Source organism: Sebastes fasciatus, chromosome 7 (genome assembly GCF_043250625.1).
Source record: "Sebastes fasciatus isolate fSebFas1 chromosome 7, fSebFas1.pri, whole genome shotgun sequence".
Lineage (NCBI taxonomy): Eukaryota > Metazoa > Chordata > Actinopteri > Perciformes > Sebastidae > Sebastes > Sebastes fasciatus.
Genome location: NC_133801.1, coordinates 4,400,970 through 4,418,746, shown reverse-complemented (window position 1 = coordinate 4,418,746; position 17,777 = coordinate 4,400,970). Strand labels below are relative to the sequence as shown.

At 42.3% G+C, this 17,777-nt stretch overlaps 1 protein-coding gene across 1 annotated transcript; it reads right to left on the bottom strand.

Moving 5' to 3' along the window:
* Positions 1-36: 36 nt before the first annotated feature.
* Positions 37-17,413, bottom strand: LOC141770731 (SPARC-related modular calcium-binding protein 1-like). Its single transcript, XM_074640581.1, has 11 exons — positions 16,960-17,413; positions 11,075-11,249; positions 10,503-10,730; positions 9,530-9,583; positions 9,162-9,209; positions 7,575-7,655; positions 7,219-7,411; positions 6,534-6,607; positions 5,569-5,662; positions 4,298-4,623; positions 37-1,967 (listed from the first exon to the last, which is right to left on the bottom strand). Exons 1-10 carry the CDS (start codon positions 17,044-17,046, stop codon positions 4,299-4,301), a joined length of 1,359 nt encoding a protein of 452 aa, XP_074496682.1. The 5' UTR covers positions 17,047-17,413; the 3' UTR covers positions 37-1,967; position 4,298.
* Between the last annotated feature and the right edge of the window lie 364 nt (positions 17,414-17,777).

Genomic DNA, 17,777 nt, shown 5'->3' with positions numbered 1-17,777 from the left:
TTAATGATGTCTTGTTAACGTCTCGTCCACAGTTATCAACCTGGACAGGAGCTGATGCATCCTGGAATATACTCGGCTGTTCCTCTATTGCTTCCTGTTTATCTGCTGATTTCTTTATTGTGACATCCAATGAGGGCAGCGGTTGCTGTGGCAACCAGAGGCCTTCCCTTTCCCTTGGGACCAAACAACTTCATTCACATTTACTGATGATGATTACTGGCAAAAACAATTCTCACAGTATCACTGCTGAGATTAATGAAAAAGGAGATGACAACCTTTTATTGAAATCACATTTACAAACGTCAAGGAATCGAAAACTGGAAATGACTCAGACGTTCATCACAGTTCAAGTCAATCAATCAATCAGCAAACAATTTAGTGTCTTAGAAAGTGTGCTGTCTAAAATATAATGTATAAAAACTCATGAATTAAACATGATCAAAATATGTCACATCAATATATTGGCAATATGTATATGAAATATGGGGAAGCAAAGTATGTACAAAGCAGGGAGGGAAGGAAGGGTTAAAGGAAGGAGGTAGGGAGGGAGCAAAGAAAAGGTGGTTGGATTAAGGGAAGGAGGTGAGGATGTTAGAAAAGGTAATTGGAATTTTTACATCAATTATTCACCCTGCTACCTCGAATTTGTGAAGAAAACTTTGTTTTTCTCTCATGCTTCCACAGTGAACGAAGAAAACTTCAGGGGTGGGAAAATAAAAAATCGATTCACCTATCACGATTTTTTTTTTTTTTTACGAATAGATTTTTTACGAATAGATTGTTTTAATGTCAGAATCAATATATTTGCTTCAATTGAGTCTATGTGGAGGTAGAAGAAAGTCACCGCTTTTATTGTTGTAGTCTGAGTAACGTGACGTCATATCCGTTCCGTATCCGTCAACCAAAACAAATCACAGCAAGCCGAAACGAGAAAGTAGAAAACGGCGGAGGGTCTGCGTGGATACGACCTGCACCCTCACATGTTGAATCCAGCGATGTAAACACTACACATCCAGTAAAGGATGGAAACACTTTGGGTTTCACACGTTGCAGGAAAAGCAGAGCTGGACATCACGGCTAAAGCTGCATGCTAACTCTGTCACGGACAGGAAACATCATCGTATCACGGTTACGTGCGGTCGAGCCGACCGTCGCTCTCATCTCCGTGGTCAAATGGGCCGACGCTACAACTGTAGAGCACCCAGATACTGACATTTATGTTAAATACAGTCAAACGGCCCCGATGGAGCTGACCATGGATGTATAAAGAGAACGGAGCTGACGGGAGAGCTAGAGACCACCTTGGAGAAGTTAGAGGAAGTAGACACGTGTGACTACGTCTGGTTTTCAAAATAAGGTGTAAACAAAGAGAACTGTATATACAAAATACATTTATGGAAATAAAATTGATGGATTATATTCACCAGAAGTATAAAACATTACATCTCCCTTGTAAATTAAAAAGAAAATACCACTAATTTGTGTCTTTATTCTTTGATTTTTGGGTTGCTGGAAAAAAATTAAAAAAAATAACTCCTGACAATGACTGATATATTTGAATTCAGGACATCTCTGACTACATACATGCTGAAAATTAAACATTGTTAACGTATTAATTAAGATATTTTCTAAAGTAAAAGTCCCTAGAAGTGTATGATTCAACTTTTTCCCATGGTAGTGTTAAAAAAGTTTACAAAAATTACAATAAATAGTAATATTGAATCGCAATACTTAACAATACATATCGAATCGGCACCCAAGCATCGTGATAGTATTGAATCGGGAGATAGGTGAATCGTCCCAGCCCTAGAAAAAAATGGAGAGAAGTCTTGATGAATTGAAGTAAATGGGAGCCGCGTTTAACAACAGCAAAACGATATCAAAACATCTGTTTACAAACTCTCACAACTTATGCAGTATAATCCAAGTCTCAATAAGATGCATCAGGTGACTTGTCCTGTTGCTCTCTGTGGCAAAGAGAGAGAGAGAGAGAGAGAGAGAGAGAGAGAGAGAGAAATAAATACATTAAAAACCTACAAGGGGGGATAAACTACATTCTCATTTACTGTAACTCAGCAGCTGCTCCTCCGTCACCACCGGAGGTCACTGCTACAGTATCTCTGCCAGCTGCTCCTCACCCCTCTAGTTCATATCTATGTCCCCCTGTTCCTTTCAATCTGCCACCCTCTGATCGCTGCTCGCCTGGACAGCTCTACCTCTGCTGCTCTTGAATGATTTGAACATAAAAATGATGAAAAAATTACATTTGCATTTTGATTACCATGCAACCGAAGTCTGGGGGAAATTAATGAATAAGTGCTTCAACTTAAGGGACTCTATGTAAGAATCAGAAATTGCTTGTTAACAGCGAAAGTCAACCACAACATCACTCTATATTTCAGCTGCTTGGCAGTAATGTTAGCTGACCAGACGAAGGTCTCTCCATGAATCACTGCTGATCCTAGTGTTGGCTTTTCCTGCTTCAGCCTCCCGACTGCAGCCGGAGGGAACAGGGGAGACACCGGAGTTTAACGATAACGATCACAAGACACGGGAAACCTCTGTTGGTCTGGAGGAGCTGCAGCATTTATTTCTGCACAAAAGTCCACTGTACATTCACTAGATATTCTCAGAGCTAAACTAACTCTTCTGCAGTGTGGAGTGTGCGCGCATGCATGTGAGAGTGGAGCGAAAGAGTGAGAACGAGCGCGGTGTGTGAGTGAAGGCAAGCAGGCAGAGGAGCAGAGGAGCAGAGTACAGCAGAGACTCCGACCCACAATGATTTATACGTGTAAGAAGTTACAAACAGTCCCTTTAACAATAAATAAAAATAGTGAACTTCTTGCTGTGTGTCACAATCGTATCAGAGTTTCTATTGGATGAATGGACACTAATATGCTTGTTTTATTGCTGCAAATGGTCGCCATCTGTAGATTTGCACTTTTTTAATGATACAGCACAATTTTATAATTTATAGCTAATGATTTCGTGAACCCCCTGACTGAGTGCCACGGACCTCTGGGGGTCCCTGGACCCCGCTTTGAGAATCACTGCACCAAACTGAATAACGTCTATTAGTAAAGAAGACTTATAGACATATAGAGAAGTCCTCTCACACATCTGACTGGACACAATCGAGCTGCTGTGGCAGCAGATTCAGACCTTTTCAACGATAGTGTGTGTCTATGCGATCTGTACAGTGAGGCACTATAGAAGTTCTCTGTATAAACCAGATATTTTGTTTTGTATATGTCAACAGAAACGCCATAAATATTCATGTAGAAACAGGCTCTTTGTCCGAGGCAGGTTGAATAGTGAGCTAGTGACCCACACACACTCATAATAACACCCCGACTCCCCTGTTGATGCACCTCATAGAGCAACACACACACACACACACACACTCCTGTAGCTGTCATGGTCGTCTGCGGCAGCCTGATTAGCGAGCTGGTGTCACGGCTGAGCTGTGACTGATGGCTCACTGACAAGCAGGCCATTTAACCGCTGCCCACGTTTGTTTTGATTTCATAAAGGTACATAAACACTCAGACAGCGGTGGGTGTAATTTGTCTGGCTGCTGGCCCGAAACGCTCGGCTCTCCTGGGATCAACAACCTGGCGAGGAGGAAAAAGACGCTTTTATCTCGGCCTGTGGACCAGTGATTTTCAATGTCATGGCGCTGATTTCGACAAGTCACCTCTCGCGAGATTTCAGAATGCAATTGCCCCGCCGAGAGATGACATTACAGCCCGTTTAACAGCTGAAGCCTGCAGCGTTATCCCTCAATACTGTTCCCCACAATAACACGTTAAAAATAGGGTCCAGGTTGAACACTTTAAAGCTACAGTCGGTAACTTTGACAGTTGTAGGGGTGTCACGACTACTATTCTAAATCGGAAAACGATCGAAATTACCTTCTGATTTCGACCATCGAATTTAGGCAATTAAAGTTATGTTAAAGATGTGCAGCTACGATGTGTTTGTTAGGGTAAGGACACTGTTGCTCAGGGTATTTATGTATTTTTATTCTTTCACACACGCATGCGGGCATTTGGGGTCTTTCCATTGTTGTTGGAGGTCCAAACAACCGGTTGCTATGGAGGCGGAGGTGCAAATATGCATTGTAGCAGACGGCGGTGTGGGTAGAGTGTGACGTCACTGTGTGTCAAAGAATTGCTTGTACTCATACATGAAGTACAGTGAGGAAAAAGAAGTTTGAAAGTGGCCTGGAGGAACATGAGATAATGCCTTAGATCACACTACAGTCATCTGGGACACACACCCGTCTCTGACCCACCTCAGAGGCCCAGGCAGACCCTCAGCTCCTCCAGCGTCAGGCCTCGGTCTCCGTCCCTGTCACAGTACTGAGCAAACTTCTTGGCGCACCGTCGCGGCTTCAGCCTCTGTCGCAGGAACTGACGAAGAGGTCGAGCCTCGCGTTCGCTCAGCAGCCCGTTGGAGTCCACGTCCAGCTGTCCGAAGTGCCACCGCAGCGCCACCTCTGGCCTGGAGGAGTCTACGGCCTCCAGAGCAGCAGGAGAAACAGCGTCCGGAGTGGAGGAGGAGGAAGGGCTGTTGGAAGATGCAGGAGAAGGGGAGCTGGAGGGAGGTGTGTTTGAGGCCCTGGTGGAAAGAAACGGGACAAAACCAAAGAGGTGAGAGGTTTAAGTGACACCAGCTTAAAGGAGTACTCCAATGAAAATCTGACTTTTGTGGATTTAGAGCTAGTCGTGGTTAAACGTTGTGTAATAGCGATACTCGTTACCCAGAGAGGTTGGAAGGAGATTTCTAAAACGTTATGTTCAAATGATTTAGATATTTATGGAGTTAGTGACGGTGTGGGCTCTACGGCAGCTCTGATGGAGTAGCAGCGGTGAGCGGGGCTTAGCGACGGGTCAGCGACGGTGGCAGCCAGCTGAAACACAACATCACCAGGTGGCTCCTGGGTTCCTTAACAGTTATAAAGCGAGCAAAAGACCACACCTTCAATTTTCTGTATCAGACCGAAACACAAATAAACCTGGAATTGATTTAACAGGAAGAAAACAAACGATGGATATGAAACCTGGGTTTGGTAAAAATGGTAATGTTGGGGAGCTGAGAGAGCGAGATAGAGATAGAGAGGAGGGTACAGGACGGGATGCAGACTGGTGAAAATTAGAAGAAAAATTTTATGATGGCAAAAATGTGAGTCAAAAAAAGAGGGATGTCTGTAAATGAACTGAGAGAGAAACAGATGGAGTTGGTCTGTTCTGTTCTTTCAACAGTTAATCAGGTACTTCATCAGGTCTGTGTTGTTCACTGAAGTGTGAAATTGGTTTTTGACCACTCGGTAAAGGCCCCGACACACACCAAGCCGACGGTCGGCCGTCAGACAGTTTGGTTGCACTAGTATTCACTAATTAAAGACAAACTGAGGTTGTGTCACTCCCTCATTCACTCATTCAATATTCAAATCTCTCTATATAACAAACACTCAATAGTTTACCCAATTTATGGTAAACAGGGAGTGATTTTGGACCACTGGGAGCTTCACTGTAATGTGCAGTAGATAGGAGATAGACTTACTGGTAGGGACTCAGACTCCCAGCATGCTCTGCTTCCAGCTGCAGAGCTCTAACCAGACTCTGCAGGAACTGCTTCTTACGAGCTCCGGGACATCCTGCAGGAACAGAACAGAGGAGACGGTAACCCTGGATGTTCTACTGGTCTACACTTCTATCCTTCCCTTCTGTTTCATGCATAGACTACATGAAGTGGACGTAGTCACCGTGACGTCACACTTTGGTTTGTGGACTGCCGTTTTGAGGCCTCGAGTTTTGGGGCTGTCGCCATCTTGTTTTTTGCAACCAGAAGTGATACGAGAGGGTGGAGCTAAGTACAACCGAACGATGAATAAGACATTTTCAGGTAACCAAAAAGGTTATAATTAACTTTCATGAACTGAAAACACACTGTGAAAGGGTTAAAGTTGTAAGACAAAAACACAGACAACTCCCAGACCGGACAACGCCGTGGTAGTGACCTGTCAATCACAAGGTAGCCCCGCCCTAAAGCATCCCCTGCTTTATGGTCTATCTGACTCTAAATGGGACCATCATTTACTAAATGAACATCATGCTGTATTGAAGAAGACTTGAAACTAGCGATTGAGACCATAAACTCATGTTTACAATGTTTACTGAGGTAATAAATCAAGTGAGAAGTAGGCTCATTTTCTCATAGACTTCTATACAACCAGACTTCTTTTAGCAACCAGAGGAGTCGCCCCCTGCTGGCTGTTAGAAAGAATGACAGTTTAAGGCACTTCAGCATTGGCTTCACTTCTCAGACCCGAAGGTTGCTGCCTGGTTTCATGTTTGCTGCTCTGTTTCTATCACCTCTGTCAGACAGGCAACAAAATGTTTTATAAATTATAAATGAAGTAAACAGGATGAGATTTTCAGATGATTTGCTAGAGAAAACGCATCAAACATTTTACAGAATTCTTGCAATTTTAAAATCATGTTTTTTCGAGAAACGCTCATATTTACCAGGCAGAGGTTTTTCCCTGTTCCTCCTGTCTGCTGGTGCCTCCTCTGCCCCAGTGCACTCTGGGATACGATTCCTGCATAGAAACAGAAAGAGCAACTAAACCAACATTACACTGAAAGTATGTATTAGAAATAGAAAAGCCAAGAATTGTCAGCTGATTTTGTAGGGAAAAAATCAAATATCAAAATATGTCTGCCCTGGATGCTACATTTGGATAAATCTAGTGGTGGAAATGTTGTGTTTATCAAGAAGCAGAATAAAAGTATTATTTAATTGTCCTTCCCTGGTCAAATTAAATGCTTTCTAATTAATTACAACCAGAGATAGCGTATACACTGCTTGTCAGAAGGAAAAAAACAAACATTATCAGGCCTCAGGGAGTTTTCCTCACACCAGTAGACCAAAGAAAAACCATCACATGAAAACATCCTGATAAACCCCTCGAGAACAAAACCGTCCAACCGTGATTTACTGTGATTTGTTCTGTGTGTTTCCTTTAAGGGAAACCCAGCGAGGGAACGCAGACAGTAATTGGTGTAACATTGGATGATTAAGATGAAATACTTCGGTGCATCAGTCCGTAATTATATCTCTACCAACTTTATATAAACCAGTCATATCTAATGAGGAGATGAGAGGAGGAGGGTTAACAGAAACTATAGAGCTGTCAGACTGAGTGATGACCTTGCAGAGGTGCCCGGTAGCGGCCTGCCGCTGTCCACCCTGACACACCAACAGTAACCCGTAGCAGCGTGACACTGCGCGGGGCTGTAGCGACCGTCTGCAGTGCATTCTGGGATGAAACGCTCTTCCTGCCAGGATGAACTCATCTGAGAGAGCAGCGACGCTCGCTCACGCTCACACGTCTGAGGACTGTCTGTACAAACACAAATACACACACACACACAAGAAAACCTGGTGGCATTTGTGTGGACTTGCTTCTCAAATGAAGACATATACCAATGTTTAGAGAAATAATTTTCTAGTCATCATATTATATTTGCAGAATGTGAGAATGTAATTGGCACACTGAGTCTTACCAGTGGGTCGTCTGACTGAGCGGTTTCCTTTGGGGTCAGAGTTCATCAGGATGGTCACCCAGAACGGAGGAGCCGTCAGCTCTGGAGGAGAGAATCAGACTGTCAGAGAATGACTGAAGGTATTTGTGCTCGTGGAGATGTTGTGCAGAGGAGAGCGAAGGAAAGGTGGGAGAGATAATCTGAACATCAATACCAGTTAACAACACCGTCCATCTGTCTGTGATGTTTTACACCAAAACAAACCAAAGGGACAGGAGCAAGGCTGCGCAGTTAATCAAATATTAATCTTGATCACAATTTTGGCTTCCCACACTTTCATGAACAAGACAAGACACGTTCTGCTCATAGAAAACTGCTGCATATCAAATCAAGCGCTTCCTAAACTAACAGCGAGCCACCAGCTGGTGATCGAGATGTTTTTACTTCACTTTTGGGGATAGATATTATCTATACAAACTAATATGTTTATGATTAAATTGAGAGCATAACATTGTTTATCTAGCTCTTAATGTTGCTAATGTTGTTCTCGAAGAGCACCAGATTGATGCATTTAACTTTAAAATGTAGCTCACAGCAGGAATGTAGCACAGCTTGGAAGTGAAAGCAATTTATTATAATGTGAAAGTGCAATAAAAATATGTTGTCGCTAAAATCAGTGAATAATTGTGATCTCAATATCGATAAAAAATAATTGTGATTATCATTTCGGCCATAATCGTGCAGCCGTAGACAGAAGAAAAAAATAAAAATAAATCTAAAAGCAGTAGAAAGACCAGCTTCTGGACGTCTCTATGAAGTCTTTTTCATCACCGCTAGATGTCACCAAATCCGACACCCTGCACCTTTAAGGAAAGTTAACATTAAAGTTATAGTGTGTATAGTGAGTACCCCTCTGCTCACTCCTCCCTTTCAAGACTGTGGTAATGTGAGTCACCGAGTGCAAAACCATGGTAACGCCGTTCACCTCACTCAGAGGCCACCCTCACCATATTAACACTACTTTAGGAGCAACGGAAGTCAGACGGGGGATGGCGATACCATGGTTTAGCACTTTGCGGCTCACGCTACCGCAGTTTCACAAATGTGTCGGCGAACTACGGTGGCCTTCAGGTAACGTAAAAAAAAGTGAAAGTCTCTCTCTAGAGCCAGAGTTTGGTTTGTCCGTTCTGGGCTACTGTAGAAACATGGCGGACTCCGTGAAGAGGACCCGCTCCCTATGTAGATATGAAGGACTCATTCTAAGGTAACAGAAACACAACAATTCTTAGTTTCAGGTGATTATTTTACACTAATGAAAACATAATTATGAATAGATCCTCTGAAATGTAACACACTGTTCCTTTAAGAGGCAGCAAAATGTGCTGTACATTTCGAGTAGGGAAAGTATTTGGCAAGTATTTGCTTTGGCTGTTGAGGTTGTCAAACCATAACCTTCTGTTCCTTATACTGTTCTGATAAATCAGTGGATGCTTAATTACAGCATGGATTATATGATCAATAGTAAGTGTCTGCAATAGCTTGGATGAAATCTGTCATTCATATTCAGTGCAACACAGGATCCTTATTGGAGAAGGTTCGGTTGGTCACCTGTGGGTTTTCTGGGGTCTAATGTAGGTCCAGGTTCACCAAGTTCATCTGTAACACAAGAAAAGAGTGAAATTAACGGGAATAGAGGTTGTAAATAGTCGTCACAGAGGAAGAAAGAATGAGAGAACGGAGGGAGTCTTGGCATGTGGAAAGGTCTGTGAATGCTCCACTTCCTGCAGGCGTGTCTGGCAGAGAAACACCCAGAGTGCCACGCCAGAAGAAAAAAGTGAAAACGAGAAACATACAGAACTTTTTTAGTGAACGTATAGCTCAAGTATTCAAGTCGATATCTAGAATGTGAAGAAGAAAAAGGTTGTCATAAAGAGCAATGCTGCCTTTGTGAATCTGGAGTAAAACATCATTCTCACCTTTGAGTAGAGCAGAATCTGCATCGCTGGTCTGAACCAACTTGGCGATGTGATCTGTTGAAAACCAAAAACACTTCAGTGTGGAAAACACACAAGCCTTCATGCAGATTTAGTTTAAAGTAACAGAATTGTTAACTCACATATTTGTTCAAGATCTTCCTGAACATCAGCAAGACACTAAAAAGGTCCTCTCTAGATATACAAAAGTGCTAAAGGTATAATTATAATATCAACTAAAACATTTCACAAGAAATTTTGACAGTGTGCCTGGTACTTGGTGCGCATCCCAAATCACAAGTTTCTTTTAGGAGGGAGTTACTCTATGGAGCTTTTATTTTGAAAAAAACAACAACAACAAAACAGCCTTGTCCTGAGTTCCCTGTTAAGAAACCGCTACCGTCTGGGGCTTTTGTTTTGAAAACTAGGCCCATTCCTAGTTTACTGTTAACACACAGTGAAAGTTGGAGACCTTTATTTAGAAAAACAAGCCTCATCCTGGAGTCCTGTTAGGATAGAGTTACTCTATGGGGCTTTTATTTTGAAACAAGAAAATCTCGTTCTGAGTTCCTGTTAAGAAAAAGCTACCTTCTGGGGCTTTTATTTTGAAAAACTAGGCCCATCCCTAGTTTCGTGTTAACACACAGTGAAAGTTGGAGCTTTTTATTTAGAAAAACAAGCCTCATCCTGAATGTCCTGTTAGGATAGAGTTACTCTATAGGGTTTTTATCTTGAAAAAAAAAAACAGTCTCGTTCTGAGTTCCTGTTAAGAAATAGTTACCTTGTGGGGCTTTTATTTTGAAAAATTAGGTCCAATCCTAGTTACCTGTTAACATACAGTGAGGGTTAGGGGCTTTTGTTTTGAAAAACAAGCCTCATCCTTAGCTCCCTAAGATAGTTACTCTACGGGGCTTTTATTTTGAAGGGGGGTAGTTTTCCCTTTAATTTGTAGAGCTGTGAATAAAGTATATCTGACCAGTGCAGTTGGGGATCAGATGGAGGACCGAGGTACCGCTGACAGGTTTGCCGTCGGGCATGGAGCACCAGCAGTATCCGGTCTGGTTGTGGCACTGCGCCGGCAGGAAGTGACCGTCCGGACTGCACTCCGGCACAAAGACGACCGCTGCTGGGCTAACATGGCGGCTGTGGGCGCCGGCCTCCAGGGCCTGAGCCCGGGCCAGCTGGCATTTGGACTGACTTGGATCTAAAACGAAAGGAAAAAATCAAGACATTATTATCAACGTGTGCTCAGTGGTGGAAAGTAACTAAGTAAATTTACTAAAGTACTGTACTTAAGTACAATTTTGAGGTACTTGTATTTTACTTGATTATTTCCATTTTCTTCTACTTTATACTTTTAGATTCTTTAGATTCAGATTACGAGACGAGTACGAGTACATGAGCACAGTATCAGATCCGATACCCGATACTGGTATCGGTATCGGTGCATCCCTAGTTCTCGCCTTGTGTCTGAAAGGACCTTCAGTAAGTGAGAGACGGAGAGAGAAATGGAGAGAACTAAGAGAAAGAAATACTGGAGGTTAGTACCTGAGCAGTGTGCTCGTGGAGCGAGACGCAGCTGTGTGTTGATGCACTGGGCCCTCTGGAAAGCACACAGTGATTTATACAACCTGCCGTTGCTGCCGCACACGGCTCTGTGGCGCCCCCTCTGGCAGTCCAGGACACAACCGCGAGGCCACATGTTCTCTGTGATCAGGAACGGCTGCAAAACACACAAAAAAATATGTTTTGGAATAGCTATTAAAACCTGTAACCAACCAACTGTATGTTTTACAGTTAAAGCTTCTACGAGGAACTTTCACTTTGAGGTGATTTTGGCAGTAAAAAGCGGTAGTTTTTCCAAGCACCAGTGTCCCGAAAAATTAGCTAAATGTAATGGATAAAAAATTAAATTGTTAGCTAAATGTAATGGATAAACAGTCAAAATAGACAGTTAAAAATGAGCTAAAAGTAATGGGCAAACACTTGAAATAGTTAGTTAAAATTAGCTAAAAGTAATGAATAAACAGTTGAAATAGTTAGGTAGAGGGTGTCAAAGTTGGCTCCCAGCCGGAGGCCGGCGGAGCAGCAATGAGGCAGCCTGGCCGGAGGAGGAGACTAGGAGAGGAGAGGAGGAGACTAGGAGAGGAGAGAAAACAAAGAGAGGAAACCAGGAGAGGAAACCAGGAAAGGAGTCTAGGAGAGGAGAGGAGGAGAGTCTGGCAGCGTGATGATCTAAATTACTCCCACATGCTCCTCGAGGAGCCTGACACCAGCACAGGATCACACATAACTTCACATGTCTCCAAAACATACATGAAACTCGTCACGCTGCCACACACACTCACTGAAAACACCTGAAACACACACACACACACACACACACACACACACACACACGCACACACACACACTCACTGAAAACACTTGAAACACACACACACTCACTGAAAACACCTGAAACACACACTCACACGCTGACTCCCCCTCCTCTCTCTTCATCAGTGCCTCTTTGTCCATCAGCTCTCACTACTCTCTCTCTCTCTCTCTCTCTCTCTCTCTCTCTCTCTCTCTCTCTCTCTGAGCTCTGCTGTGTCCGACAGTGTTGACATAGTTTAGTGGTGAATGAGACGTCTGTGCCTTAATGTCCAGACATGAACTGATGTGTTGAACGACTGCTGGGTCAGATATTAAATATAACCCGGTTTAATTCAACTAGTCTCAGACGACAGAGAAAATAAACCTGCAACTATTTTTATCATCAGAACTATAGGAAGTAAAAAACAACAACAATCATTTGGTTCTGGTGATTAAAATAAGATTAAATTATGAACGGAGGAAAGGGGGGATGAAGGGAGGAGTAGAGGAAGGTTAGAGGGAACAGAGGAAAGAGGGGATGAAGGGAGGAGTGGAGGAGGGCAGGAGGAGACCAGGTGCAAAGCGTTGGTCAGACTGGATTTCCTGTCTGTCAGGTACAACTACAGCAACTATACAATATCCTCAGTGTTAACCAGAGTTTCTGGGCCAATACAACTTCAGCCATGTGTCTACATACTTTCTATTTTTGTCTTAAGTTGTACTGTACTGTCATCTGTACTGTATATATATATATATATATATATATATACATACATATATATATGTATATATACATATATATATACATATATTTGTACATATATATACATATATATATACAGTCAGTTGATTAAAATAGTAAATCAGGATTAATCACATTAATCACACTTTTTTTTATCTGTTCAAAATGTACCTTAAAGGGAGATTTGTCAAGTATTTAATACTCTTATCAACATGGGAGTGGACAAATATGCTGCTTTATGCAAATGTAGGTATATATTTATTATTGGAAATCAATTAGCAACACAAAACAATGACAGATATTGTCCAGAAACCCTCACAGGTACTGCATTTAGCATAAAAAATATGCTAAAATCATAACATGGCAAATGAGCCCATACTGCCTGTTTAGTGCCTTTTTAGTATATTCATTAAGAGACAAATCACAATTTTTCCATTTGCATGTTTAAGTTAAACATGACCTATTTTGATTTATATATGTAATTAAAATGTTGTTCACACCTCTCTTTATTCTAGTAGATCTTTACTTATTTTCCGTGCATTTCTAGCTGTTATTTCACACTTGCTTTGGCAACGTAAACGTATGTTGAGACAGGAAGTGAGCGAGCAGCAGAGGAAGCGAGAACAAGCCTCCACTGTCTCCTCGTTGCCTCACACATTCCTGCTTTAGGAAAACATAAAAAAACTCATCTCCAGAGCTTTTTACCAAACACCATGTTTGTCCTGGAAAAGGGTCGCCGATGCTGCTGAAAGGCCTGTTGACACCCGGCCGGCGGCATTCAGCGTCTCAACTAACTGCCTGTGAAGGAGTGAATCGCTCACTTGTGAACGCAGCCATTAATCCGTACGGCTGAGTAGTTAAACCGATCATTAACACACGGAGGGATGACATGTTTAACATCTCAGAGGTGTGTGTGTGTGTACAAACACCTTCACACACTCTTCAGAGCTGATGACATACGCTGTGATCGGAGACACAAACACACAGTTTACTCTGCTGATGAAGATATAATCTTCCTGCAGGTATACAGAGTGTTTGTGCCGCTCACTTTATATGTAAGCAGACTGGTAGTTTCATATGTTTTAACCCGTTAACCACAAATTACCTGCACTTTACATTAACTGTTGAGCATCTCAAAAGCATACGCACAGTTTTCACATTAATTTCAAACCTTTAAAGGGACTGTTTGTACTTCTTACACGTATAAATCAATCCGGGTCGGTGTCCCATGCGAGCTCGTGTGTGGCTACGCTGTTCAGACTCAGACTCCAACACAAACTACACGAAAGCACCAAAACCTCTTGGTTGTATCTAGTGAAGCCCGTCTGATAAACAGTGTTGGTGGCGGTCGGAGGACGCGGGGGGGGGGGCCGTAGCTTTGGTCTCCAGGACCGGAGTCTCTGCTGTAATCTGCTCCTCTGCTCCTCTGCCTGCCTTGCCTTCACTCACACATCGCGCTCGTTCTCGCTCTTTTGTTCCACTCTCACGTGCATACGCGCACACTACACACTGCAGAAGAGTTAGTTTAGCTCTGAGAATATCTAGTGAATGTACAGTGGATGTTTGTGCAGAAATAAATGTTGCAGCTCCTCCAGACCAACAGAGGTTTCCCGTGTCTTGTGAAGTGACGGGGCTTTGCAGAGAGAAACGTTATCGTCTCCGACCAAAACTCCGGTGTCTCCCCTGTTCCCTCCGGCCGCGGTCGGGAGACTGAAGCAGGAAAAGCCAACACTAGGATCACCATTGATTCATGGAGAGACCTTCGTCTGGTCAGCTAACATTACTGCCAAGCAGCTGAAATATAGAGTGATATTGTGGCTTTAGCTGACGTGTGTCGCCTCACTGTTTTGAGCGATGCTCGTTCATGTCTATGTAGAGCGAGCACAAGCGCGAGCAACAGGATGCTGACTTTCATTGGCTTAACGGCCACAGGTGTCGCTGTTAACAAGCATTTCTGATTCTTACAAACACTCCCTTTAAAAAAGACACTTTTAAAGAACTGGGGCTGTCAAAGTTAACACAATAATAACGCATTCACGCAAATTTGTTTTAACGCCACTAATTTATTTTTCGCAACTTATGATTTTTAGGTTGTAGCTATAGAAGATACTGACATCATGTGAAACTAGAGAACCTAATGAATCCATCGGTACCAACCATGTCATAATATCTTGTCACGAAGGAGGCTAAATACCACTCCAAACTTATATACTAATTTTTGGTGAGGTAAAAACTGTGATGGCCATTTTTAAAGGGGTCCTTTGACCTCTGACCTCCAGATACAGTATGTGAATGTAAATGGGTTCTATGGGTACCCACGAGTTTCCCCTTTACAGACATGCCCACTTTATTATAATCACATGCAGTTTGGGGCAAGTCATAGTCAAGTCAGCACACTCAGCCTAATAAATATCATTTATTGGTATATTTCCACCAGGCTTCTTTATAATATTCCTGTTGGCTCTTAAGCGGCACATTTTTATATCCAATAGTTTGTGTAATGAATTTTCCTCTTTTTATTAACCTACGTTAATAAAACTACTGCCATATTCTACTGGAGTTTATAGATTTTAGTGATCTCATTTCATATATTTGATCATACTTCTACCTGTACTCTACTCTCAGTGTAGCTGTGATATTTGTTTAGCATGCTGTTAAAATATATTATAGGATTACTGGGTCTCTATTTCATTAAGAGTTCTCACTTTCTCTCTCTCTCTCTCACACACCTGTCTGTTTCCCCTGAGTAGCAGCTCAAATATTTACCTGGCAGCAACGTGTGTGTGTTTATGGTTTGGTCTCGCTGGCTGGTGTTACCCCGCTGTCCTCCAGGGACCCACACACACACACCTACACACACACACACACACACCACACAAACATGAAGATTAAGACTCTGAAAAGCAATATTGTACCAGAATAACCAAAATAATACCAGGCGGTTCTGGGTTTTGTTGTTGTCGAGTCTGTTCAGTGTGACGAAAACCAATTAAAGCCAAAGTGGATGAAACCTGGCGATCTGGAGCCGCTAGTGGTCCCTCAACAGACAGCCAACAAGATGAAAAACAACAACAACACACTTTCCACCGCTCACAAGCTGGTGGTTTCTTTTCTGCTGTTTCCTTATTTTTCTCTCCCTCTCTCTCTTATTTGGTCCGTGAGAAGTACGTTTTAATAATTAAATGGAAAAGAGTTGTGTAGGAATGAGTCCTAAAACCCAGAAATGAGTTAGTGTTTTAGCACTTGTCTGGAAGTCAGTGGGTTTTTAGTTAGATGCCTGAAATAAGGTCCGTGGTTTAACACAAGATGAAGAGATTTTAACATTTTGTTCTACGTAGGGCGTCAGTCGATTAAAATATTTAATCGTGATCAATCGCAACTTACATTTTTATCTGTTCAAATTGTACTTTAAAGAGAGATTTGGCAAGTATTTAATCCTCTTATCAACATGGGAGTGGACAAATATGCTGCTTTATGCAAATCTGTGTATATATTTACTATTGGAAATCAATTAACACAAAACAATGACAGATATTGTCCAGAAACCCTCACAGGTACTGCATTTAGCATAAAAAATATGCTCCAATCATAACATTGTAAACTGGCAAGCAAAAACTGTCATGGCCATTTACAAAGGGGTCCCTTGACCTCTGACCTCAAGATATGTGAATGTAAATGGGTTCTATGGGTACCCACGAGTCTCCCCTTTACAGACATGCCCACTTTATGATAATCACATGCAGTTGGGGGCAAGTCATAGTCAAGTCAGCACACTGACACACTGACAGCTGTTGTTGCCTGTTGGGCTGCAGTTTGCCATGTTATGATTTGAGCATATTGTTTAATGCTAAATGCAGTACATGTGAGGGTTTCTGGACAACATCTGTCATTGTTTTGTGTTGTTAATTGATTTCCAATAATAAATATATACATACATTTACATAAAGCAGCATATTTGTCCACTCCCATGTTGATAAGAGTATTAAATACTAGACAAATCTCCCTTTAAGGTACATTTTGAACGCAACACCAGTACAGCTACTAGTTTTAGTGTATATGTATATTTATATACATATATATACATATATACACATACGTATATATATATAGTATGTATATATACTTTATATATGCATGTTATATAGTATGTATATATATATACATATATATGTATATATATATGTATATATATGTATATATATATATATATATATATATATCTGAGCATCAACACCACAGAAGTTTCACTAGTTCAGTAAACAGCTGGAGGCTGCTTGTTAGTGGGTTAGTAACAGAGTCCGGGTCCAGGTTAGTTAATGAGTCCGGGTCCTACCGCTGGTCTGGTTCTGTCGGTCCGGACTGATTCCGACAGCAGGTAGACAAGTAGCGCGCGGCAGGTGAAGGTGAGCGCGAGCATCATTGCAGCCACAGGTGACCAGAGGAGGAGCGGCCGCGCGCTCTGAAGGTGAACCGGGGTTCCAGTGCGCGCGGAGCTACAACAGCCAGACTGAAGAGCAGCTGATGATGATGATGATGAAGAGGAGAAGGAGGAGAAGGAGGAGGAGGAAGGGTCTAAACAAACACCGTCAATTTTTCTGATGTCACCAACATGTCTGGAGGTCTCGAGCTGCTCCAGGTATAGTGTAGTGGCACTTCAGCGCGCGTAAAAGCAGGTCGGTGCTGCGTGCGCACATCTCTCCTCTCCACAAGGAACTGCCCATTTCCGTTCCTCGAGCCTAAAAACAGTCCGAGATCCATCAGGTCTGCTGCTGGCGGAGCTCCACCTCCCACCTCACTGATGGAGCTGCAGCAACATGAAGACATGCAGGTTGCTGCAGTCTGGAACCTCCTGAACCTCCTGACACCTCCTGACACCTCATGATTAACATCCAGACTGAACTGAAGGTTAACAGTTCTCTATACAATATCCAGAGCATTAATAATATAGCATCAAACAACTTTTTATAAATAAAGATATAGAGGAGTAATGATCTTCTGCTATGTTATGAACCAGCCAGACCTCTCAGGTCATCTGGATCAATTCTGCTTAGTGTCCCCAGAGTCAGAACTAAACATGCAGCGTTCAGTTTTTATGCACCAAATTCTAATTTCTAATCTTTAATGTTTTTATAACTGTTTTAATTATGTTTT